The sequence below is a fragment of the Nesoenas mayeri genome, assembly GCF_963082525.1.
Source record: "Nesoenas mayeri genome assembly, chromosome: 11".
NCBI classification, from domain to species: Eukaryota; Metazoa; Chordata; class Aves; order Columbiformes; family Columbidae; genus Nesoenas; species Nesoenas mayeri.
Window position 1 is genome coordinate 2,877,215 of NC_137563.1, and position 27,008 is coordinate 2,904,222.

Consider the following 27,008-nt stretch of genomic DNA (forward strand, 5'->3'; position numbering starts at 1 on the left):
TCTAGTAGAAATTACCTATTTGCCATTTATTTTGGAAATGGATTCATTCGGTGTGTTTTTTCCTAGGTTTCTGGAAGTTTTCCTGTTATATTGCCACTCTGCCGGCCAGTGGTTTGCGGTTGAAGAGTGCATGACTGGCGAGTTTAGAAAATACAACAACAATAACGGCGATGAAATCATTCCAACCAACATGCTCGAGGAGGTCATGCTGGCTTTCAGCCACTGGACTTACGAGTATACAAGAGGAGAATTGTTGGTACTCGATCTGCAAGGTAATGTCCTTATTTTGGAGTTGGGATTGGGGCCAAGGTAGATATTTGTGGGTTATTCTGTTTTGATAGTGTTTTATTAAAATTCATATGCCTGTAATAAATAACAAGCGTTATTTAGTGCATCTTGGTCTAATTAATCTAAGTCTATGGCTGCCTTATTTAAATGGCATTAAATCTTACAGCAACACAGGAAATATAAATACATACAGTGCATATCATTAGGAAAAGATATAAAATTTCCTATTTTGGGGTAGTACCAATATGGTAAGCTGTATTTATCCTGAATTGTGTGTCAGACACTCTGGCTTTGAGAACTAGATAGAAAACTTCTTTCTTGTGGCTGCAAACTAGTTAGGATTTGCAGGCAGATGTAAAAATGAGTGGAAGAAATCTGAGCAGTACAAAGTGCTTGTTTAGGAGCAATTTTTGGGAGGGTAAAGGGTATCACTTATCTTTTTTCTCTGCTTTTCTTCTTGGGGAAGCGGAGAAGTCAGAGCTAAGGATTCCAAGGCTTTTCAATATTAATGCATCTATGTAATGTATTAAGTTTAACTTATTTTTCATGTGTTGTCTGAAGGTGTTGGTGAAAATTTGACAGATCCCTCTGTGATAAAAGCTGGAGAAAAAAGGTAAGCTTAAAGAAGAGTTTAAAGAAGAGTGGTATAACATTGTCACCAGGGAGCACACGCAACCCGTATTGACGTGCACTGTATTTCTAAGGTCATACGATATGGTGTTCGGTCCAGCCAATTTGGGAGAGGACGCAATCAAAAACTTCAGAGCGAAGCATCACTGTAATTCCTGCTGCAGGAAGCTCAAACTTCCCGGTAAGCGGCGCTGTATTTCTTCTTTGATGTGAAATGTTGTACGATACATAATGAAATAGATACGTCACGCTGTGCAAGTGGAATAAGTCATAAAGAGCAGTCTTGTAATTTTGCTTTGAAAATGGTAAGCCATTTTAAGATGAAATCCTAAATGAAGGAGTTAAGAACGTGTTCTGTGCCCACATGCACAGTATTTGGGGAAGGTTGACCAGATTGATCAAGACTTCAGAAGGTACGGTGAAGAATGATAAAGGGTCCTGGGAAAAGCAGGTCGAGATGACTGCAAACCTAACAAAATGGTGCTTCTGTGTGTTTGGAGGGGGTTTTGGTTGATCTGTTTTGGGTTTTTTTGTGGTTTGGGATTTTTTATTTGTGATGTTTGGGGGTTTTTTTTGTTTGTTTTAAAAAATATGGCTTGGTTTGCAGAAATCCATCCTCTTAAACTTCCAATTCCAGCTATTTTTGCTGCTACACCCATCTGAAACCTTGGAACTGTTTCTCTGTATCACGCTTTTAGACTCCAGCAAACAACATAAGGAACTTTGATTCCTGCCTATTTCACGCTTCTCTTCCAGGTTGTTTCTCACCTGAAGTCATTTATTTGAAGTTTGAGTTGTAAATCCTGGTAACATACAAACAGATCACGGCAGGATCCAATTTCCATGGAAAGTTGACTCAAGACTTGCTGTAATATCTATAAATAAAATAATCCTGAAGTTTCCATCACTTTTTAAAGCAGAACTTTGAGCTTCCAATTACATGTATGATAAAAACAACCTTTTTTATTGACACAGTGTATATTGAGGAATTATTTATAAGTACATATGTACACCCAATTCTTTGAAAGACTTTTTTATGCCCTGTTGATTCTACCAGCTCAAAAAACAGCAACTAAAATGACTTGGTTTTGTTTGCGCAGATCTGAAGAGGAACGATTACACACCCGACAAGATATTTCCTCAGGATGATTCCCCTGAATTGACAATTCAGCCTGGAAGCTGCACCAAAGAATCCGATTCAGCTCATTCTATTCGTCTGATGCTCTAATGATGTGACCAAATCAGTGGCTTCGTCCAAACTTAGCGCAATGTCGCAAAGTTGTCGCTTATCTTTCCTGGCTGTAATTAAAAGAAAGATATGGCAAGACGAGGATCGCCGTCTAAGTGGAATTTTGGCTGGTCCGTAATCGAAGGACCTGACAACTCGTGATAACCACCCGCTTGGTGGCTGCTCATTTTGAAGGTGGAATAACGACGAGTATTTAAGATGTGTTTTTAAAGGGGCTTTTTAGCAGGAGGTTAATCTTTTGGTTTTGTTTCGGTTTCGTGGAGGCTTTTCTCTCTGCAGCCCTGTGGTGTGCAATACGCCTTCAACCCAACGCGCTGTGGAAGTCGGTGTTTGTCTGTCTGGCAGCTGTCTCGCTGTCCGTCAGCGAAAGGCAGGAGCAAGCAGCTACCTCTGTAATGCCGGAGCGTATTCGGAGTGGTTTTGGAAGCGTTCCACTAGTGTTTTCTCCACGGCTTTGGCAGAAGACAGAGCCAAATGAGGTGTGAAATGGTGCCAGTAGGCTGAGGTTGAAGGTAGGAACTTGATCTTTTCCAGTAGAGAGGGAGCCTCCTGAATCAGGATCCGGCTTCGTGCCTGTAAAGCTGGCTTCTCTTCATTACTTTTATTTTCCTTTGTGGAGCAGAGCCCTTAATTGTGCGTAATTAAATTTCTTGTTTTATACATTTCAATTTTATCAAGTCACCGTCAAATAGCAACAAAGCCATGATAGACTGGTATAATCATATTTAATAGAAGAAATAGTACGTACTGGTCCGAATAAGTTGCCTTGTAAGAAGACACGTTGGAAGTGCTTTTTGCTGTACGTAGCGACTGCTTCAGAAGTTCTGCCTTCCAAAGATCTCGTCAAACCAGTGTATCAAAACCGAATGTACACGTAACTCTTAAATGTATTTAAAATTGTGTAGAGAACATCTTTAATGTTATGTTATTTGTGGTACTTATTTAAGAGAGACTAGGGTTGGATTAGCATTATGTAAACTACGGGAGATTGCAATGCACCTTCATGCCAATAAAATGTAATGTAACTGTCCCAAATATTGAGCATTCAGCAGGAAAAAACTCTTGTCCAACTGAAGTTTCATGCTGCGATTCTTTTCTTTTGTTTTGTTACATAGGTACTAATTTGTAATTTTTAATTAAAAGGGCAGTATATAGCTCTATAAATTTTTTATTCAGTAGTGTATCTTATAGATACAGACCTAAGGCACGAACACAATAGCTGTTTAAATGGTGTTTTATGTTTGACGGAGAAAAGTAAAATGTTATAAGGATATAATACTGTATACATTTTGTATATCATTAAATCTTTAAAGAATCTAAAATAAATTTATTCTTGTTTACAGACTTCTGCTGTCTGTCTTAGTCTGGAAGGTTATTTGGGTGCATTTAAGTAGCTCTTTACGTGGAGAGGTAGAGTTTGCCGTGCTGGATCAAAGCAGCTGTTGGCCTTTGAGGTATCTCGACTTTGGCTTCACCAGAGACTTAGTTTGGGGGGAAAGTGAAAACTTCCATAATAGACACGAATATGTGTTGGGGTTAATGAGTAAATGAGACAAAAATACCTTTAAAGCTCTTTCAAATGCTTGTTTTGGGTTAGGAGCTGCGTTGTGGATGCCCGACTACATCCCCTGATCTTGCTATGGGGTAATGTACTATACCAGAAGTTAATTGAAATATATATATACACGCAGGCAGTGGTTTTCCATGTTTGTGCCATGTATTCGTTTAGTGCACGGTGTGATAATACATAGCAGAAGTGGAAACTAAGCCCAACAATTGCTGAGGGCTGTTGCAGAGCAGGAAGAGAAGCATCAGGACAAATTGCTTTTTGAACAGTACCTGCACAACTCCTCCTTGCAGGGACCTTTGAAGTCAAGAAAAACAGTGAGCTGCTCATTTTCTGAGGTTGAAACTCCAGGCTTCCCCTTCTTAGAAGGTGTGAGTAATGACCATGGCAACTAGGGGCATCCTGTTCCCATGAAAATGCCATTCACTGCCTTGGAAGGTGTCGCCAGGCTGGGGAAGCTCCCTCGTCCCTGCTGCCCCCGCTGCAAGGGAGCAGGTTTGTTGCAGGGATCCCTGGGGTTGTGTGTCTTTGGGTCGGGTGGTTGTGGTCGTTCCTCAGCTCGGCCTTTCCCATAATCTGTGTGAAACATCTGGCTTCCCCCAGCCCACACGAGCACCTGCCCGCACACCCGCGCAGAGACGGGAACAGGAGCACGTAAGTACTCTGCATGCGGAGTGGGAATGGCTGGTACGTTTGAATTACCCACAGCAAAACAAGCAACCGCAGTTGCTTTTTGGGTGAATCTGCAATGTGTCCTTGTGTTTTACCTGTGGCCCTTTAACAAACCTCTGCACGGCTACAAACAATCACAGCCCCATGCGGGAAACGGGCGCTTCAACCTCATGTTTCACGTATTTATTTGCAGAAAGAGGCAGGGTAGAATTCCTACATCTGTCAACAAAGCTTAAACAGTGCAGGGTGGAAAAGCCTCCTGTGAATATCTGTACATACTCAGGCATTTGTACGTAGTTGTTAAAGCTTTATGTTTAACCCATGGGATTATAATCTAGATTTTAAAACATTCTATACTCTTGATGAAGTATGTATAACAGTTCCGTTTACAAAAATGTTATAGAGCAGGTTCTTAATAGCAGAGGGGGGTGTATGTGTTGCATTTATATCTCACTTTGTAGATAGAGGGTCTGGGGGGTGAACAGCAGTGGTGGACACGGTGCTTGAAGTTTAACCAGTAGGATAATAAGGGATCGCTGGAATGGGTCATGAGGGATCACTGGAATGGGTTTTTGGGCCTCTTCTGTGCATACTCGTTACGTCCCGAATAATTATGTTAAATAGAGAAAACCCGCTGCTTTTCAGTGGTATATGAAACTCGGCAATCAACCACACTGTCTCATTAGCTAATTAAAAAGACACGTCTTTCCTACTAGCATTTTTTTCCTAAACACTAATGAACTAATTCAGCGTTACGTTTTGAGGTAGTTTCAGCTCTTTACGGTCAACACTCTCAATCGTCACTGCCCTTGTGCCAGAGCATGGCCATAATAAACGCTAAAATGTGAATGAACGCGGGTCAGGCTGAAGCTGCCCATGCGGGGGGTTTGGGTGGCGCGGAAGAACGAGATGGTGGCAGGTTGGGTTGGGCCGGGCCCGTTCCATGGGGGAGAACCGATGGAACAGAGCGGCATCACAAAGCCATGAGGGACGGGACACACGGGATCGCGCCGCTCACGCCATGGAACTGGAGGGAAGAGGTGATGGTGTGAAGAAAGCGGGGCAAGCGGTGGCCTCCGTGAGCCGGGGCAAGCACGGGCTGCCGCTGGCTTCCCGGCCATCCGCCGTGCCCCTCCGTCCCAGCGCCCGTGCTCCTCTGAGTCCGTGTTTCTTGGAGACGTCTATAAAAGAGGAAATTAAGCGTTTTCGTAGGAGACTGGTCCATAGGTAGCGCCGTTTGGAAACGTTGGCTCTGCTGTTATTGAAATCTAAGAGAAAATAGCTTTGTAGTTGGTTCGTGGCTATTAGATCATTAAAACACATCTCGGCCTGGGAGGCTTCCAGAAATGGGAAAACTTGGGGGTGTGTTCGGCTGAAAGGAGAGAAATGGCTTTTCTTGTTCTACAAAGATGGTTGAGGTTTCAGAATTTTCTGTCCTGCGTCCGAATAAAATCACGGCCTTTACAAATTAAGGACCGGCAGCGTTGGCCAAGCACGGTGGGGCCGTGCAGGGTCTGTGTTCAGACCCCACTTGTGCCTAATGGAGGCTGGGGACAGTGTGGGCCAGGACAGACTTGTGCAGCAAGAAAACAAACTTACTAACATTTTCTTAACCTGAATTCACATTTTATGGAAAAAGTCTGAAGAGCGACCTGTTTAGCATCTCGACTGCAACCTATGGTGTTAGAAAATATCTAAGTACCAGGCCACTGGGGAAATGCAATAAAAGACACATTCTGTGGGGAAAAATGGCTGCTTACAGCTAGCTTTAGTTTTTTAATACTAGTGTATGGATTCAAAGGCTGAGAGGAGTTCTAGGAAAAACCCCAAAACCTCAGGTATTTAAATAATACCTCTTAATGGTGTATCTCTGCATGCTGGGAAGAGCTTAGTGTGGGAGGCAGGCTTTACCACTGCGTTCACTTGGTGAAAGCAAATGTAACTTGTAAAGATGCTGAATCAGCAAACATCTCCTCCAGACAGTACCGCTTTCTGAAAAAAACAATACAGAAAGACCTGTAGCATTTCAGATTTCCCCTGTTGTGGGTTTTTCTCCTAGTTGGTGGAACGATGACTCGATTTGCTTGGAAAGTGTGACGCGTTCCTGCAAGGAAGCGATGGAGGAGGTGAGGAGCCACCTCCCGGGGCTCACGGGCCTGAAGAACCTGGGGAACACGTGCTACATGAACGCGATCCTGCAGGGCCTGTGCAGCCTGCCGCCGCTCGTCGACTATTTCCTCTCGGAAAAGTACAAAGCAGCCCTGCACAAGTAAGTTCATTTACTCGTGCTGCTTAGATTTCTCTGCTTGGCGCTGTTTTCCTTCCAAAGAACACGTGTTGTGGTGAGGATGTCCAGGGCAGCCACCTAGGAGCTCCCCACCATGCAGCTCTATCCCAACTGGCCACAAGCTGCTTCCATCCCCGTCCTCCGAGACGCTGAGTCCGTGCTGGGTGACTTTAGCATTAAATCTTTGTGTCACTTTGGTGGCAATAGCAGCGTCATTGCTGTCTCGGTGACAATTCTGAGTGTTTTCTACTGTCTGCAGAGTTCCTCAAAGCAAATGACAGCCCCGGATTGTACCCACAGAGATTTTCTAAGCTGATGCTCTGACTTGCTGGTGGAGCCACCACCTTTTTGCACTTGACCTGAAGCTTCCGTTGACTTTCCCAAGGGGCAATGGCGAGGCCGCGACTGCCTTTGGCTGTTTGGTGTCCGACATGTGGCTTGGAGAGTCCGCCTGTGTTTCCCCGGAGGGTTTCCATTCGGTGCTGGGGAAGCGGTACCCAGCTTTCAGCAAGAGGACCCAGCAGGACGCGCAGGAGTTTCTGATCTGTGTGCTGAACGAGCTCCACGAGGCTCTCAAGAAGGTAAGAGCCCGGCTGTGCTGTTTTGGGGACTGTAGCTGTTTCCTCTGTGCATTTCCCGCTTTAGCATTCCGTGTCAAACTTGCCTGTCCTGTTCTGAACCACATGATGCGGCTGCTAAAAAATCGCCGTTTTCTTTTTTTTTGGTTCGTACTAACATACACAGAATAATCCTTTTGCTTCTTGTCTAACGCCACGTCAAGCTGCAGCCCCCATCTCAATGACATGCTGTCAGCAGCTCCGTTGTCCTCACCCCTCCTTCTCCTTGCTCCTTCCACACTTTACATTCTTGCCCTTTTTCATGTCTGCCATGCCCTTTCTCTTCTTCAGATCCACTGATACGGAGCTCATCCAGCAATTAAATCACTCTGTCTAACATCAAGAATATTACATTTTTGCTTAATTTCTCTCAGAAAATGAATCTAGCTTACTCTGCATGTATGAAACACCACGCAATAGCATTTTAGAGCCAAGTTCTACTAGTGCGCGCAGGCAGTGACCGCTAAAGCCAAGGGAAGGCGCTTCTGAAACGGTTGCTGACGTTGTGCTGATTTTTGATAGCCAAGCAAAAGAAAATGCGTTCCTGATGCGAAAGGCAGCCGAGGGGGCGCCAGCGAAACGCCGACCATCATCACAGAGTTATTTGAGGGGCAACTCAGTTACGACATCACGTGTCTGGAATGCAAGAGCACGAGCCACCGGCCCGAGAGCTTCACGGTTCTGTCGCTGCCCATCCCCTCCAAGAGCGCGTGCTCCCTGCAGGTACGGCCGCTTGCTGCTCCGCGTGTGCATCGTGGCTTACGCTAGCACCTGGTATTCAAAGGATGCCGGTGTTTAGTTGGGGTTCCTGGGCACTGATGGGCAGCGTGTGCGCTGGTCCTAAGCGAAGCGGGGTTTTCTGTGCTGGTCACTGCGGTGCAGGGGCTGGTGAGGCTTTGGGAGCAGCGCTCCCCGGTTGACATGCGATGAGGAATATTGAGATTGTGCCATAGCAACCGTGAGGGTTTCTTTCCCTTATTTCCTCATTTTTTTGTGGGGAAAAAGGAAGCCAATGTTGGCTGCTTTCTGTTCCAAGTGTGTTTGTAATGTCAGCCTTGCTACATTAAGTTTTGACTAGGAAGAGAGGTCCAAAATACGGCCAACTCTTCTCTCACCTTGCTCAGGATCCTCAGGCGTGGAGATACGATCGATTTCATTTTTCTCCTCGGCAGGACTGTCTTGAGTGCTTCTTTCAGCAAGACACACTGACTTGGAACAACCAAATCCACTGTTCCTGGTGCGGAAGTAAACAAGATGCTGCAGTGAAGGCCACCATAACCAAGGCACCGCAGATCATTATCTTCCACCTGAAGAGGTACAGTCTGTGTGGGTAGGACGTGGCCAGTCCCTGGGATCTGTGAGACATGGAGTCACTTGCATTTGTATAAAAGGAAAAAAAAAAAATCACTGCAAATGGATGTTTTTAGCACTTTTGATACCTGGAAGCTAAATGGGAAGATAAAATACACCCGTCAAACACCCAAGCTGCATTCCTGCAATCTCAGACAACGTTCTGCCTTACCCTATAGTGCAGCCCACCAAACTTCACTCGCTGCCTTTGGCGTCTCTTCTCCAAAGAGGAGGAAAACTCCAGTAAGGAGCGACTGATCAGTGCAGCGGTTCGGATGCTCAGACATCCGTGCGAGTACGAGTTCCCCTGGCAAGGGAGAGCTTGTGACTGGGGTTCTAAGCGCATAACTGCAACAGGGCGTTTTGCTTGTTATTATTGCAGCTGAGACGCTGTATTTCTCTTTATCCCTTCACTAAATCACCTCAGCAACTGGGTCTACTCACCAGAGCAGCACATCAGTGATGAGCAGACTTAACAAGCCACATGTGGCCACATGCTAATTTTATCCTTAAAAATCGATTCTTAACAACTTATAAAGAAAATTACTCTGGGATGATTTGGCTTCCCAGAACTACGTTATGTGAAGTCATTGTTTTATTTCCTGTTCAACATCTGCTTTCCTTGACACAGGCAAATGAACTTGTGGTCACCCGCTGCAGCCCTTGACCACATTGTAGAGGTTTATAAGTATAGTGCTGTACTAACAGTTACAGAGGAGAGGGACGGAGCCTGGTGTGACAGAAGAGGTGACAACAGCGCAGCCTGAAACATTTAGGACACAGTGACAGCGACGCAGAGATTTGGCTTCTGCCATTTCTAATAGACAGAATGATCATGAAACAAGACGTTTGCTTTTCTTGCTTTACCTTTGTATTTCAAAATGCTGGGTTGGATATATATATATATAATATATAGAAAAAAATATATATATAAAAAATATATATAAAATATATATAATATATATAAAATATATATATAATATTTTATATATATAAAAATATATATTATATATATTATATAATATATATAATATATATAATATATATATTTTATATATATAATATATATAATATATATATATATAAATATAAATAGAGTGTTATTTAAAAGGGTTCAATATTTTGTTTCAGGTTTGAATGGCAAGGCAAGCAAAAAAGGAAACTCTCAACTGACATCTGGTACCCACTCGGCGATCTGGATCTGTCTCCTTACAGCTCCGAGGAGATGCGGAGGCGCGGGGACGCGGAGTACAGCCTGTGTGCCGTCGTGGTGAGCTTTGCTTTCCCCGTGTGGAGCGCCGTGCCGCGGGCAGCACACGAAGCCTCTGTTGAGTTGCTTTGCTCCTGTGCAAGCTATCTCTGTTCTGGGCACTTAAAAATCACAGTTAGAGCATGCGAGAGCGCATGGGTTTTCTTTACTTCACTAATAATACACCAGGAACAAGGTTTCTATATATATATGTTTTTCATATGCTATTTTTACCTGCCCTGGACATAATCTAGGATGTAAGCAAAGGAGAGAAGTTCCAACTTCTTTCTCCTTCTTCCCACCACATCCCAGTTTTAAAAAGGCACATAATGCCTGGTTGGAGCTGCCTCAGCCTTTTCAGCAAAAAATCACAATGGATCCTGTCTGTAAATAAGGGCTGAATGGTTTCTTTCCATCACTCACTGTATTTGGAGCCAGCTTATAGTGACCTGTACCGGGGCTAATAGCTGGGTTGCAAATTTACTGCTGCAAAATAGAGAGGCATCATCATCATCTATTTGCTTTGTTTTGAAGCATTTATTTGAATTAATATTCCTTCCTGTAGGCCAAAGAGGGTCTAGAATCTTCTCTCCCATCTTTTCCAAATGCAAATAGAAATGATTGCCGATTCCTGTCTTTGCTCATAAGGAGAAAGAGCGAATCTCCTGTTTTAAGAGCCTGTGGTGTCTGTTGCAGAACCACTCTGGTTTTCTGGACGATGGCCACTACACAGCGTTCTGCAAGCACTCAGTCAGCACAAACTGGTACAGCTTTGACGACGCACAGATCAGCAAGCTCTCGGATTCCTCCGTGCAGACTCGCACGGCTTATCTCCTGTTCTACACCTGCCAAAGCCTCCTCTGAACCCGTTAAAAACCCGATAGCCGTGGAAAACCAACAGTGAGTAGGCCAGCAATTAGAATTCACTCGCAGCAGTAGCCAAGTTCTGTTTCATCAATAAACTAGAGCAGTTTCATTACCTGATCGGCTGTCGTGGTCTTTCAGGAAGTAATTTCTAGAGAGAAGAGCTATAGCTCCCAAGCCTGTTACGGAAAGCGCATCCACTCCACTTGTACGCGGTCTAGAGGTTGTTTGAACACAGATGCACTTATCTGAAAATTCCTGTTTCTCTGTTGGTTAAGTATATTCTATTGTTTCAAGCTGCCTTTCAGACGCTGGCAGGATGTTGTCTAAGTGTTGTCAGATCACTGGGGACAGATGTTCCCAGAGAGAGCAGGGGATGAAGCGACCACTGTGATACGAGAAAGGAAAATGCATTATTCTAGTATAGGCATTTTTGTCCCTCTAGCACTGCAACTCTGTTCACAGCTCAGGAAGTTCTAGAAAACAATCAAACCTGGTCTTAATTCCACCTGCAAGACACATGTGTGTAGACAGATAAAAGCTCTGAATGTAGGATTTAAAATTTTTGAACGCCAACCTAATCAGAGAGGGAAAATGAACCCAAATCCAGAGCAGGGAAATGCACAAGATGCAACTGAAATAGTTTCTAAGCTCATCAGTTCTGCACAAAGTAGTATTTTTTCCATCTGACAAACCTTTTTAAACCGTGTGAAAATGATTCAGACTGTCATTATATAGAATCCTGACCATTATACAACTAGTCGAGAATGAAAACACCAAACCCAAACGTACATTGAACAGGATATATTTTTAAATCATTTCTTCATTAAGGTTTTGAATGCGTGTGTACATGAAAATTTATATTAAAAAATTAAAAAGGAAGATCTTGTTTGTTTAGAATAACTCTGAAGTGCACAAATCTTGACAAAAGCTAACAGAAAAAAAATACAGCTCTGCTTTTTTATTACGTAGTGTTGCAGTTACTTAGAGCCGGCAAACAAACACAATCCTCTGAGTCTGAGAGATTCCCACAAAAAGGACAACATTTTATTATATACATAGTTCTGATGTGCAAGTATGCAATCCATATGTACACTTACATTCCTAACTGTTTACATCATTCTAGAGTATTCACAGTAGAATCAAGCTTAAGGTTAGAAATGTGAAAAGGCCATAACAGTGGAAGAAAAACATAAAAAAAAAATCAAGATATGTCTTGGGATTTTTAAGACATTTTAAACTACTTGTTAATAGATTTCAGATGACTAAGCTAGAATTTCATTTTGGAGCAGACTAAAAATATAGTTGTTTCTTAAATAAATGGTAATGCAAGTATGCTTTTTAAATGGTTTCACAGATGGCAGGGTTACCACAAGCATTATTAATCAGTCTTCTGATTGTTAAGCACTAATACTGACCAGAAAGAGCCTGCTTGCAGAAAAGCTGCTGCAACCATCCCAGTATCTGTGACTATATTTGTTTTGCATATTTATATGCGTTCCCATACCTACTTTGCTCTTATAAAAAGAAAACCAGCTTGCTTAACCCTCGCTGCTTTATGTGGCCACATCCACTGCTCGCTGTTCGTAAGAGGTGTAAAAGAGAATATATGCAGCTGAGGATTTCACAGATGATGCTGAGATCTCGGATACCTCGTGGTCGTCAAACTTAAACCAGCGTTGTTTTGAGGCGTTTTTGCAATAGGCTGTATAGTGCCCTCCATCCAACCCGCCATAATGATTCTGCAAACATAAAAGAGAAGAATTAATGGCCTCGAAACCTACTATTTCTTCCCTGCTAAGGGAAATAAACTAGAATGTGAGATTTTTTACTAAATACCAATCATTCGCTTTAGAACACAATCAGCAACCAGCCTGGAAACCTTGATGAATCACACAGGCTCACCCAAGTCTTCGCATAAAGACCAGCTGAACTTTGGCATGTGAGGTGGTTACTTACTGATACTGAGAACAGATTGTAGCGCTTCAAGTTGTTCTTTGGACCAATGACATATTGCGAAAGGTCAAGAGTTTCCAATGGGAAATCTACAGAAGTTTGAAGCTTTTGCTTCCATCTTCCATCATAGGAAAATCTAGAGAATTAAAAAGCATAATTCACAAGCTGTTTAAGGACGTTAAACATATTTGTTTCCCCTGTTTTTAACCAGGATGTGATCAACTAAAACATTTGACCCCCCCAATTCTGTTAATGCTTTCACATGTTGTTTCTTAGCACAAACGAAGCGAGATGACTTGTAAAAGTGCTTTGTGAAGTACAGCCTAATAAAATTCTCATAACGTTACAACTGGAAATACATCTGGAGCTTTCTCTAATTAAAAATGGTTACCTATTGCACTGGAACAATCAATCTCCATCAAAGCCTGGTCACTTCATCCTAATTAAGTTTCTCTTACCTTTTCAAGTGCACAAGAAGAACGGGCGGTAATTTCCAAATTTCTATTTTTTTCAAAGAATCCCTTCGAGTTTTGCAATGGCTACAGTAAAATCTATTGTTATCAGTGAGCTTTTCCTCTTTGGAGAACAATCTAAGGCATTCCTAAAACGAAATACAAACAGATTGTGAAAGGCAGGGATTTATAAAATGACAGCACTTGTTTGGTGACCTGCCCCAAGTTTCTGTGCACTATGTTTCACAAAAATGAGGAAAAGTGAGTTAAATCCATGCACAGAAAGAAATTTTACTGCTTGTATTAATTAGCTCCAAATGCTTCAGAATATAACTACAGTATTTTGTTTAAAACCACAAAATATTTATACTACGGCCTACAAAAATAAATACGTCTTTTCTGTTACTGCGGCTTCAATATTTCTATCCTGCTTGTATTTTAAAACTTTTAAGGATTCTTTTCCTTTTTTTTTTTTTTACATTTTAGAAGAATTTAAAGAACAATGAAGACTCAGATCTGTCCACGTTTCAGGTGAGTGGAAATTAAGCTGGAATACTGACTAACTAACTGCTTCAGCAAGGGGCTGAGCAAAAGCAACACCAGAATGAAGTCACAGGGAAGTGTTTTTGCTTTGCGAGCCGTTTCTCCCAAGCCTGCGTACCTGCAGCGTACATTTACTGGTGGACGCGAGCGGTAACGACAAATACATGAAAGCCTCAAAGGTCCGGGACTTCTTGTGACACGTAAGACACTGCACCGTAGATTTGAACTGGCCTTGAAAGAGCGCCACAATGATGGATTCGTTGAGCTGCTTGTGTTTGTGCCAGGCTAGTTCTGCTGCTCTCAAGTCGTCAAGATGATCGTTGTTTTCCTCCTTGTATCTTTTCCTGTTGTCAGCCTGGATAACAGAAGTTTAAATATCACAGCCATATGGCAATATATATAAAAATAGCAAGTCTCATCTATAGGTAAGCATACTATTGAATATTTGCAAGAATATTTAAACATGTCAGTGTAGCCATCCATTTCTTACCTAGTCAGGCTTCTTCTATTACTCCCTTCAGTACCTTACACTGTTTCAAAATAAATTCCTATTTAATTCTGAATACTAGCATTTCCTTCTTAACAAGGCTCCAGTAACATAATATTTTTATGAAATAAGAAGGTCTTTTAAAAATGTATTTCTCTTCATCATCCGACAGATGTATCATTTGTTATAAGTGGTTTGCTTACTTTATTTAGGTCTTCGTGCAAGCCATCCATTAGAAAGAGAAGCAATTCTTGGGAGTCCTGTTGGCTGTATCCTGCAAATTGGTCATTAATCTTCCCAATTGTAATTTTAAAGTCTTTTGGACTGATGTACTTATACTGTCCTGTCCATAACGCTTTCATTATTACACCAAACTCTTCAGCCACTTCACCTTTATGCCCCAGGAAATTTGACCTACACAATTAAACGGACAAACAATAAAGTGAGCCATTCAAATAACTATTTTTATTATTTTAACATTACTCTTATTAATTCAAAACATTAACCCAACTTCAAAGTAACTTCTTTAGGTTGAGAAAAACTGGCTGTTAGATTGAGTTAAAATTTTTGTCTACTTTCGTGCTGTAATTTGGTTCCATACTCAAGACTGGGCCAATGGAAGGTACAGCCGTTTCCAGCTTGTTTTGTAAGCTGCTATTTAAATAGGCTGTTTGGTTTTAGGAGACCCTAGTACACTTGTTTTTATGAATGTGGTAAGCACAGCTTAATTAAGACTGTCCAGTAAAACCTAATTTGTCACACACACCAACTTTGAAAATGTCAAGACACTTAGAAATTAGTGTTTGTCTCCTACTTAAAAACAACCAAACAAACATGGCCCCCTTAACCCCACTAAGTGATTTTTTTCAATTAACGAATTTACCTTCAGTTATAAAGGATGAGAATAAGAGATTGTTACCTGTTAATATCATCTTGATACAAGTTTCTGTTAAAATAATCAGCCAGGTGAGGCGCATTGCACAGACACTGTAATATGGAATTCATATAGCACGTGTTCCCTAGGTTACGGAGTCCTGTAAGAGCTGGTCCCGATCCCCCAAACACAGGATTAAGGTTCCGAATTTGTGATGCAGAAAGTCTTGAGATTTCTGCTTTAGTGTAACAGAGTGGCCTGTAAGGAAGGAATTGTTTTTTAGGACTCTCAGACTTGACAAGGCACATAAGCCAAGAGAACTGCCCTCCCTTGCAGGGAAGGAAACAACCTGGCACAAGTTGTCACCCAATGCCACGATTAAGTATTCCAGGCCTGTGAATGCAATGGCAAGAAAGCCCTATACGCGGCCTGTAATGAGGCTGAGTTATTGGCTCCACCAGTTGTTGTTGGGGTATTTTTTCAAATTAATAGATAAAGACTTAACTGTTGACTTCGCCCAGTTTATAAACCAAACCTCTACATTTCACAAGCTGTCAGAGGACTGGCGTTTAATACGTTAACACAAATACCACTGCTTAAAAAGAAACTGTTGGCCAATTACACTGTGACCTCTGAAATTCACATTAATATGTGACAATTACATTAATTCTCAAAAGATAACTGCCTTGTATGTCGAACTTCTAGCAATGAAATTTAAGCGTATCACTCTTGCATCCCTTCAAACCTACTTGGAAAAATATTAACAAATTTCAGCTGGTTAAACACAAAGCAAGTCTTACATGCTATCGTATTGCATGAGTTGTGGTAGAACTTATTGAACATACTTATTGTCACGATTAACTGCAGGAGTTACAGGAATCCTTTTCTTCTCTTCCTCCTGAATGGCTTGGGTTATATCTGGGGAAGAGTAGGAGCGCTTCAGTTTGGAGTGTTCTCTTTCTCGTTCAACAGTCACCTGTGGCTTGGGTTTTTGAGTTGGAGGGGTTGATGGAGGAGTGGATGAAGGAGCCATTTCTGGTGGATACATATGAACAGTATTTGTTGGCGAGTGATAGTAACGAAAGGTTCCAGTGATTGGATCCAGAAACTTGGGGAAAGAAAACAAATTGTTTCAAAAAGAAGGAAAAAAATCCATCATTAACTTACTTACCTATTTTTAAACTACTGTAAGAACAGTGCATGAGTTTTTCAAAGATTGAGATGTTAACAGGTGTGACTGGCCTCAATACTTAATGGATTAAAGTTACTGGAAGGCACCACTTTCACCAAAATGCGTATTACACATCAACTGCTTAGTACCAGAAACAGCAGAGGAGCTCTCCTGGTTTCATTACAAATAATATTATAATTCAGAAAATAACTGTGCAAGTTGGGGGGGATAGGGGGCAGAGACCAAATTATCTATATTAGAAATAAGACAAGCGGAAATTCATTACCAAACTGCACAAGGCACCTTGATTATAACAGAAGAGAAAGTTACCTTTGCCCAGCCTGCAGGCAGTCCTGGTATTATCCTTCCCATTTCTTCACTTCGCGCTCTCATTAACGGCTCCCGCTGAGACTAATAAATAAAGAGAAATGTGAGGTATGTACAGTTACTTATGCAGAGCAGCAAGCTGCCTGTGCCTTTCTCTATATAGTTACATGATTTAATGTAAAACAGTTCAATTTTTTCCCTAAAAAAGCTACTTTTATTAGGAATATGTGTTTCTGTTAAAACCATATGGATGATCTTTTCTCCCTTTCAAAGCAGTATGTGAGTATGCGTGAGATGACGAACAAGTGGAGAATGCTTGTTAATGCCATCAGAAACATACGAAGATTTCTAGTGAGCACTTCAAATATTTTTTCAGATGGATATGACAAATTAAAAAAGCAAACAAGCAGCTGTAAACATGGCATAGTCTTTTCTTAAGATGATGACTTGATTGAAATGAGGTGGAATTTAACATAATATACTAATCATAAAGCATCTGCGCTTGATTGGTTTGGGGTACACACAACACATTGTATTTACTTTAAGTCTTTCAGTATCTTGTTCAGAATCCTCTCTAAGGGGTCCTGGCTTGTGAGCTCCACTGTCTGGTTGTCCTTTAACCCCAGTTTGCTGTAAAAGATTTTGAGAGAAGGCTTTCAATTTTCATCAGGAATGTCAGTAAAAAAATGCTGACAAAGCAAAACAAGGAAAAAGCAAAGTTCTACTTTCTTTTGGTTATTAAATGCACATGCCAGAAAAAAGTGGTTACAGCAGGTATCTACGCATCATGTTTATTCTTCCTAGTCTATTGTATAGGCAATTTGCTGGAACAGCCTTTGTGCTGAATGTTTCATGACATAAGACAATCTGTTCGGTAGTTTCAAGTTCCACCTATGCTACTTTCCCACCTAAAAGCTGTGGGGTTTATACTTTATTTTTAAATGAAAGACTTTTTCCCCTTTTACTGCTCACTGTGACAAAGTCTCTCCATGAAAAGGCACACCGTGAAGCCAACATTATGGATTTATTTTGTAATAGGCAGTCATTTGGGGATTACGTGCAGTTGCTCAGTCAAAAGGTCAAGAATGACTGTGCTAAGATTGCCCAGGAAGTTTTGGCTTCCTTTTGGGGATTTGCCTTACACAAGCGTCAAAGTTCGGTCAAATAACAACTGCAATTGCAAAGGGAGAGAAAAATATCCTAACACATGCTCTTGTGAAACAGTTTTAACAACATCTGCTCTGTTATTAACTCAGCTTCACAAACGGCTCCTGTTTCATGATCACACGATCCCTGTACTTGCAGAAATGTTGCGATTTTTCTCAAGATTTTAAGGAAAGAAGGAATTGTAACCCCTCCGCCCCCAAAGAATTGGAACTAGACTGTTCTCAGCAAAAATAGTAGAATAGGTTATTGTTTTACTTCCTGTGTCAGTCAACAAAATCTTGTTATATCAGCATTTACACAGCTGGGGGCACTAAAGAGTTTGTTATGATAATACAAGTCTGTCCCTAACATGCATTACAACACTATAAAATACAGTACGAGGCTGGAATAAGAGACAAAATGCCTCTATTTTTGAAACAGGATCGCAGCCTATGACCCATCCCTTCCCGCATGTCAGTGGGAAGTTTTATTATCGTATCATTCCTTGCTGCCCACCTACAAACAAGAATCGAGGCTGTCTTGCAAAAAAAGAAATCTAACTATTTGAGTCTTGGTTTTAAATTTCTCATGTACATTTATGTAAAAATAGTCCAAATAAAAAAAAAATCCAATGATGTATTTAAAATTTCTAGATGGATATTCGAGTATGCACTCACAAATCATCCTGAATAATTACTCCCCATTTGGCAATGCTTTTCACTAACCTTGCCTGAAACAGTCACCAAGGTCTGAGATGTATCACCCAGCGCACGTCTCTGCATTTCTGGTGTTCGAGTTCCCTTTTCTCTTTCTTCCATAGATATTTTGTCAACCTCAATCCTTTTTGCACCAGCGCTTTCAAGTTCATTTTTACTTTGCTTTTTTGCATCTATTGCTTCTTTGCGTACTCGCTCTTGTTCTTTTTCCTCCTGTTCTCTTTTTATTTGCTCATCCCTCTCCTTCTGTTCTCTGTCCTCTTTGGATTGCTGTAGCTTTTCTTTGTGTTCCTTTTCTTTCTGTTCTTCTTTTGCTTTTTGTTCCTGTTCTTCTTTTTCACGCCTGAGTCTCTCTTTCTGTTCTTCTTGTTGCCTCTCCCGAAGTTCTTTTTCCCGTCTGTTTTTTTCTAACAGAGCAGCAGTTTCTGCATGTACACGACTTTTTTCTTCTTCTGTCAGAACGCTCTTTGCATCACGTAATGGCTTTGTGGACCGGTCTGGAACTATTCGTCCATTCTCAACAGGCTGGCTGTCACTGACTGTGCTTTCAGATTTCGGCCTGTTCTCATCAGGGGTTTTTAATGAAGGCTTTTTAGTACGATCAACCTGTAACACAAAGTGTAGAACAGTTCACTACAGCTATTACTGCCCCCTTAGCTATGCTGCTTTTAAGTGAGATTTATTAGAGAATAAAGATAATATAAAGTTGACCTCTGCCAGAGAGACAGTGAACTTTCAGTGTCATTAGATCTGGTAACTCAAATTGCTTTTTAGTAAAATCAGGTGTTCACTTAACTTTCTGGTGTGAGATAAGGATCAACAAGCCCTACAGAACCATAAGGTCAGCATTAAGCACTGATTACCACAGCTCTTAATTTTCAGGCTTTCAAAGGTGAACATTTTAGGGCACTCAGCCTCATTGGGTTGGGCTCTCTCAATCATGTGAGAGAGCATGCGATGGAGGCTGAGCTGCTTGATGGGAAGTAGTATTTAAGAACCGCTTGGCTTAGCTCAGACCTAGGAAAGCAAGTTGGTTTTGATGCTGAAGTAGAGGTTCTGAAGAAATAAAAGCTAGTCTAGATTGGGGAGAAGAGAAATAAGGTTTAGGGTCTCTTGGCTGAAGTCCGTATTAAAGGCAGTATCTAAAACGGTGAAAGTGAAGAGTTTGACTTCAGTGTTGTCTCTTAAGGAAAGCATTATTTTAGTGCAAAGACTCTACAAAGGTGTCTTTAGAAAGTTTTATACCCATGAAAGGAAGAAACAAATCCCCATACTTTCACTACTGGGCCACAAGTGACGAACCACCTAAATGGTTTATTATTTGAAGGAAAATACAGCCGCTGGAAAGCAGACCTCTGGAACAGCCAAGGTAAGCCATGACCTAACTGCCCTCTCTGTATTTTATTGTATGTATATTTTGAGTAGAAAAGATGGCTTATAGACTTTCTGAATTAATGATAGTTTCCTGACCTTTAGTTTCTCAGGTGCCCACATCAAAATATTCACGAAATCTCTGCAATTATGTTATGTGTATTCAGTTTCATAAAATTCTGTATATTAGTTACCACGGCATCACAGGTCACCAGTCTCTGTACCACTGTACTTACATACAAGGCTTGAACAGATACTAAGTATGTGTCTGTGGATTTAGGATCCTGCATGTGGTGGGTCTCTAGTAGATTAACGATATTTTAAGTCTGAAAAAAAGCACGGCTTACCTCAGGGATAGTTCTTGTAATCGATACCGGATTAACTACACATGAACTGTCAGATTTTGGAACAGCAGCGTCCTGTACATTTGGTCTGTTAAGTGATTTTATTCTCTCTTCCAAATTATCTCCCGTTTCTTCATTTTCAATCACTTCTGTTGGAGATGGCTTTATAGCAGCAACAGGTGGAACAGGAGCTGGCTCCTCCAGAGATGGATATGTAAAATCCACTTTAGGAGGGGAGAGAGGAGGGAAGCATGAGAGAACTCTTGAGACAAAGCCACAACAGCAAAATAACCCTCATGTTCCACCTCAAAACTTAGATTTAGGCAGAACAATGCTATCCCAAACATATTTGCATAAATTAAAGATACAACCAGTAATATTAAACACTTGGTGGGGAGAGGGAGGTGATCCCTTATACTTACAAGAAACAGTCACTGCTTCGCTACTGCTTCGTTGGGGCGGAGTTACTTTAGCATTTGTTGTGTACTGAGGAAAACAAAGGAGCCAGTTTTCATAACCTCCTTCTAGAATTAAAGGTTCATTCTGCAGTATAGTTTTGCTTTCCCACTATAAGAAAAAGAAGTTTGAAATAATTTAAAAATAGAAACTTTTACGTCTTAAGTTGTTGAAATTTCTGTGTCTAGTCATTACATTAAGAGACAGGTTACTTTTGAAACTTTAAAATAAGAATTAAACAGGCTGCAAAAACCCTATGAGGAACATGGATCCTCTTTGTGTTTGGAGAATGCCCAACACCGGTTCCTGGCTCTACCTACAACAGTGTCTGAATATTTCCAGCACCAAAAGAAACACTTACTACTTCACGTAATGAACCTCCATGCAGAAAATTATTTTTGTTATACTATCTCCTTCAGTTTCTTATCTGCTAAGTTTGCTGAGCGATTAGGGGCATTGGCTTTAGAAAGCATAACATTTGCTTTCTGAAAAACCCTTGAGAGTTCAGGCTCCAGACTGGCCTCCTCCTGAGGTGCTCACTATTGGAACATGAACAAGGCACAGAGGTTCAGAGACTATTCTGCAAAGCAATGAACAGGGAGAACTGCTTGAAGGATCTCTGAAGCCCAGTCTTGAATGCCTCGCTAACAGAAACGTGCAGCCTTTCACAAGAGTCACCTATATAACGAGTAGGAACAGCACAGCCAGAGTTCTGACTTGAATCTGCTTGAGTCTATAAGCTCCTTGCACTGATGAACCCCAAATTTAAATTAATGTTTCTCTAAAAGGTATTTTCAATAATGCCCAAACTTAATCATGCTCCGAGTATTTCTGGGATCTCCTTTACCAAAACTCCTCTGTTTTAGAAAGTGCCTGGCTGACAGGACAGCGAAGTCTTGCCGCCTTTGTCCTGCCTGCACAGATGACCAGTTCCCATGAATGAAGAGTTACTTCTGGCAAACATTACTAAGTACTTTCCCAAATAACCCTGAGACAGCTGTTGAGGGGAGTTGAATTGTTCTGCTGTTCACCGATAGAACAAATTATACTCTACTAGAGCACAGGCATGGCAATGTGAAACTTCAGACTACGCTTCTGCTATCAAAAAAAAACAGTCTTTGAAAACGGAACCAAGATGTTTGCTTGAAGTGTCATTAAGTTTTCCATATACTTTGTAATTATTGGTGCTTCAAGACCTTATTATTTATTGAGATTAATTAATATAAAACATGAAACTTGCCAACCTTAAAAAGCGCATCTTTCAGGCTCTGAAGAGTTGTTCCCAGCTTTAAGTCTTCGACAGAACTAAACCAGTCTAGCAGTATAACATAATCGAAGTGTCCTCTCCTCTTCCATGGATCTCTAGAATCCTCTGGGAGCCTGGCTTCAATCCAATTAGCAGTAACTCTGAAATGTATTAATATGCATTTAGAGACAAACATACTAGTAACATTTTGTCTGATATATAATCTATGTGCCTGGATAAAATAAACACAATTTGGCTTGAAGCCAGTACATGGAAGAACAGAGCTGGCCAGATGCATCTCACCCATAGTATATACTGGGGACTCTGAAACTAAGTATACAAGCTTTAAAAGCACATAATTTTGTGCAGTCAATTTATAAAAATAAATACTCCGCTATCATTTAACGTTATTTCATACCCGGGACTGATAGCTTCTTCTGGGACACTGATAGATCTTGGAATACAGGACTCCTGATAATCCTTCAGTCTTCGAGCATCCATTATAATCAATTCAAGATTTTTGTCTGACATCATTGCAAACAGTTTCTCAGCTGTGACTGCTCCTTGAAATAGAGAAGCTATTAGATGTAAAAAGCTACATTATAAGTGGAGATAGCTATGATCACATCCGACTGGTGCAACCAAGACTACAAACGGATGAAACAGAGAAGTCCCACAAAGCCACGGAGGTGAGACACTACAGAATAAACACATCGGACCTTCTGCTCCCACTGCCGTGGTGATTAGCACCTGATCTGCTTAATTAGACAACAATAACATTCCAGTGATAAACTACTTTAACTTTTTGTGGTCTCATTTAAATCAAGCTATATAGGCAAGCATTTGTAAACTACAAGCCCCAGATGTTCCTCTTCAGTTAAGAACTCTAGAGAACATTTTCACATATTTATTACAGGAACACAAACCAGGAGGTTGTGAAAGGAAAGAAAAAATGTCTTATTTAACTAAGAGAGCTGATGCATTTTAGTGTTGCCTAGATTTTTTTCCTTGTCAGTTAAGGAGACATTTTCTTTCTAATTTGACTACTTTAGGGCTAGTTCAATTTACTTATTAAACTATTGAAAAACTAAAGACAGCTTTCTAAGTTCAAAAGAAATCATGATGGCTGCAATACAGAGCTTAATTACTAAGTTGCTGTAACTGAAATTCAGGAAATACTAGAATTGAATCAAATTAGGTAATAGTTTTATAGTCATATGGAGACCTTTTCCACATCTGTGTGAACGTTACATCTCTTACCACTCAGACTGTCAGACTGATCCTTCCTTTCCAGGGAATGCTTCCTCTCACCATTAACCTGTGTTGTAAGGGGGGAAAAAGAAGTCAGTTTAATATCTAATACTCAGAACCAAGGTGGCCAACAGACACTGACTTTCATAGAGCTTGAAGAAAACTGGTCAGACAAAAAATTGGTTTGAAAACAAACCAACCCCACGATTCTGAACTGGAAACAGCTACTAGCAGAGATCAAGTGCTAGATTAAAACTATACATTTAGGGTGAATTAGAGAGTTTGTAAACATTCCGTTACCCTTTGGCTTTTTCCTTTGGAATCCACAGTACTTTCTGAGGAGTTTTTTGCTGAACTCTTTCCATCGTCTTTTGGTTCTTGCTTCTTCTGCAGCTCTTGTTTGTCCCTCTCTTCAAGTTTTTTCCGAACTTCAGCTTCCTCATATCTATTCGGGGGGGAAAAAAAGGCTCTTTTTTCAATATTGTGTTATTGATTAGCCTTAGATAATTAACATCAGAATCATCAAGTCTTCAGGGGAAAAAAAAAAAGGTATTTCAAGTTTTCAAAAGTTAACGTATTGACAATTTTTGTTTCATTTTCCTCCATGACTGTATAACATTATTTCTCCCGCTCTTGGGTTGGTTTTCTTATTCTTAAATCCTGTTTTGGGTCCAATTTCTTAGCCACTGCTCTTAAAGCTAACTCTTTTTCTCTAAAGCTGGGGTCATGCTTAGCTATGATGTCACTAAATGTATTAATAATAGACTTTATTTTGTAGAGGCAAGAGTAAGTATTGGTGACTTACAGGTAAACTTCAATATATTATAACAATCACCCCAGGTATTGTATTTGGTTTTACAACAGGGCTAACAATAACAGGTAAGGGTTAGGTCACTTATCTAAATTCCCTTTTCCTGAGAAACTGGCTTTATAGTGCTCTTATGTCCCCACCTATGTTCTTCATGTTTGTTTCAAACACTAAAGCTTGAGTGAAGTCAATGCAAGAATCATGTGTGCTTGTGAGCTTTGGTAAACCTAGGTCTTGCATACAGCTGTTCTTTTCATAAAGTCTTAGGCTTTAAAATTAACCTCCCAGCCTTTTGCCTGTGTAAGGACAATCATGATATTGTAAAACAGTGGCCTCCAAACTACAGCTTTTAGATCACCAGCTGCAGGTTTGTATAGTCATAATCACTGTTAAATAGCATCCAATTATGTTGAATATAACTGAGAAGCTGAAGGGTTACTAGTGATCCATAAGCCAAAAAAGAATGTTTTGAACAGTTTCGATGACTGAACTAAGCAGTGAAGCATGAACAGTGAACCGTATAAATAATTGCTCGTTTTAATCAGATGTTGCCTAATCAGAATTAAAATAACAATGACAACACAGCTGTATTTCATATCAAAAGCACTGTGTTAATAAACTAGATCATTAAATGAAATTCTGACTCCAAGTCTACTCCACTAATTGGCCACTAACAGGAAGGAGGCTGCAAATCTATAATTTTATTTTTCAAACAGGCTTCTTGATTTGGCAAAGGCATTGTAAGTGAGAACAGAGCATTCTGTTATTTGGAGTTAATGGCACTAAAGCATTTTTCAGATGTTTAGTTTAGTTTGGTTAATATGGAATATTTACCCATCAATTTCCCATTTATGCCTTTGAAGCACACAGCAGGTCATTCATGTAGGTATTCCTGCTGCTATACAACTGATGTTTCAGCAGCTCCACTTTTAGTTAACAATTAACATTCAAACTATTTGCTGGCCTACTGCCTGGAGAAGAAATTACACAAATAATTTCCCTGAAACCACTTCTGTAGTTTGCACAGGAGTCATGTTTCATTTGTATTCCCTTTAAATATATATACATTTTGCCATAGTAGTTGAAAGTTATTAATTGTGTCACCTTTCGAAATCTGTTCCCTTCATAAAAAGCCACAAGCTACTAAGCAATAAGTTTCTCAATTCTGGGTTTCTGTAGTTCTATCAGCGTATACTCGCACAGTGAACTCGTATCTCTGTTGAACTGTAATACTCTTAACTAAAAAATAAGGAAAACCTAAAGATTGTTTCATCATAGCATCATGAGACATCTTTGGAAAGTCTCTTTTCATATACATGTAACTACACACTCATTTCCTTGTTCACCTAAACTAACTATGGATTAAGCACTTCAAAGGGCATAGAATGTGCTTGCACAATAATAGCTGGGGGTGGAACATGGGAAGAGAAATGTGCCTGGCTGAAAAGAAGGAGCAAAAACTATGAGAAAGGGGCAAGAAAGATAGTTGCTAAGGATGTGAGAAGGAGAAGGCTGGAAGCAAGACATACTGGACTAAATATCACCTAAAGATAGATTCTACCTTACAAGGTCTTCCCGACACAATTTTGTGGCTTACGGCACAAAGACGTGTAACTTGACAGTTGTAAATGAGCAACGCAAAAGCCTGTTAGCATCAGCTCAGTTACATACTGGCAAAACTGCATTTCCACACACGTCTGCATGTGGCAGAGGTAGACAAAAGGTGTAGTAGCTAACTAAAGATTAAAAAATGTGCTTTGTTAATGTAAACTCAATCCACACAAGGAGGACTTTTAAACATATATAAATACTAGGAACATTGATTAGTATACTTGGTTTCAAATGACCTTATGATGAAAAGAGTAAGGAGGAAATGGCTCTTGATCATCTCTAATGTATATATAGTTTATATCTTGTAGTTTCTTTTTCTTCGTCATTAAACAAATACAGAAAACAATATCAACAAATCATAGTTATTAAGAACTGAGCCAATGTATACAGTGGCAAGTTATTGGAGTATGTGATGACAACAATTATCTCTAATAACAGACTTTTGTGGATAAACAACTTAAGGTCTCAAGAGTTTTGGGTATCTAACATCAAGTGCAATCCCTTACTACTAAGTACAAGGAAAACCCGCAATTGCACATGTACAGGCTTCAGGTATAATGAACAACATCTATTAACTGTATTCACGTACCTGAGTTTAAGGCTGTCTGACAGTCTTTCAGCTTCTTCAATAGCTTTTTTTAAATTTGTAGGTCCAAGAATTGAATGAAAATAATCCTAAAATTACAAGCATCACCCATGTATTAATAGTACAGCTTAATAATGCCTACTTCTGTGCATATCAAGAGCTGCTACTGTACAGAGAATTGGTATTAAATATTGACAGATCTGACAATTTATACTTTACATGTTTAAAAAACAAACTGTAAAAGCAATTAGCTATAGACTTGTCATAAATAGGAAGGAAAGAATATCATGAGACAGTTTACTTAGTACCAGTGTAATCCTCAGAATGTGCATTAGTGTAGTTCTCTGTACTTCTATTATTTCTACCAATGGAGAAGATGTCAGTCAGAAAGCTTTTATACCTGTTGCTGCTTAAATCGGGTCTCTTTTTAATAAAGTTATAAACGGTCACATATTTCATATATAGGATGTAAGCTTTTTCTTCATCTCTGTCCAACCTGCTTTCCTCCGCTGCCTTGAAAATCTTAAGGGCACTCTGCACATAACTGCAATCAAAGAAGAGGAGTAAAGCATGTGATTGACTTGCCCCACACACACTTCCATTAAAAGATACAGTTTTAAGTGTTCACAGCCTCTACCTGTATCTCAAGCATTCAATTTTACCATCTTAATATAAGGCTTTCATTAAATATGAATTACAATCATGCTCCTCCAAATAATGTTTCTCTTTGCTAGTTTAACTAACCTTTTTTAAAATCTACCATAATTAAATAGTGCACTGAGACATGGAAAAAAGTACTCTTCCTTTCTAAAAATAACTTTTTTTTTGAGGAAAAACTAATCAGTGTTAATTGGCAAAAATATTAGAGGAAAATATTTTCTATTCACACA

General features: G+C 40.2%; 3 protein-coding genes across 3 annotated transcripts in view; 2 read left to right on the forward strand and 1 right to left on the reverse strand.

The window, feature by feature from the left end:
• The window catches only part of TRPM7 (transient receptor potential cation channel subfamily M member 7), a gene marked incomplete at both ends in the record, with an annotated part of 35,799 nt that extends 33,653 nt beyond the window's left edge, over positions 1-2,146 (forward strand). The window contains 4 exons of the mRNA XM_080351199.1: positions 67-272; positions 850-901; positions 993-1,099; positions 2,019-2,146. Coding sequence (XP_080207325.1) covers positions 67-272; positions 850-901; positions 993-1,099; positions 2,019-2,146 — 493 coding nt within the window. The remainder of the gene's footprint in view (positions 1-66; positions 273-849; positions 902-992; positions 1,100-2,018) is intronic.
• Positions 2,147-6,556: 4,410 nt separating this feature from the next.
• Positions 6,557-10,773, forward strand: USP50 (ubiquitin specific peptidase 50; the record flags this gene model as incomplete). Its single annotated transcript, XM_080351201.1, has 6 exons — positions 6,557-6,675; positions 7,079-7,274; positions 7,833-8,033; positions 8,483-8,625; positions 9,792-9,930; positions 10,606-10,773. Exons 1-6 carry the CDS (start codon positions 6,590-6,592, stop codon positions 10,771-10,773), a joined length of 933 nt encoding a protein of 310 aa, XP_080207327.1. The 5' UTR covers positions 6,557-6,589.
• Positions 10,774-11,577: 804 nt separating this feature from the next.
• The window catches only part of USP8 (ubiquitin specific peptidase 8), a gene marked incomplete at its 5' end in the record, with an annotated part of 19,757 nt that continues 4,326 nt past the window's right edge, over positions 11,578-27,008 (reverse strand). The window contains 19 exon segments of the mRNA XM_080351202.1: positions 11,578-12,515; positions 12,733-12,865; positions 13,188-13,330; positions 13,843-14,079; positions 14,415-14,625; positions 15,131-15,343; positions 15,931-16,193; positions 16,587-16,667; positions 17,124-17,213; positions 18,455-19,051; positions 20,164-20,384; positions 20,583-20,727; positions 21,861-22,023; positions 22,281-22,425; positions 23,123-23,180; positions 23,414-23,558; positions 26,122-26,207; positions 26,519-26,535; positions 26,538-26,662. Of these exon segments, the coding sequence (XP_080207328.1) occupies positions 12,330-12,515; positions 12,733-12,865; positions 13,188-13,330; positions 13,843-14,079; positions 14,415-14,625; positions 15,131-15,343; positions 15,931-16,193; positions 16,587-16,667; positions 17,124-17,213; positions 18,455-19,051; positions 20,164-20,384; positions 20,583-20,727; positions 21,861-22,023; positions 22,281-22,425; positions 23,123-23,180; positions 23,414-23,558; positions 26,122-26,207; positions 26,519-26,535; positions 26,538-26,662 (3,259 nt within the window). The 3' untranslated portion in view covers positions 11,578-12,329.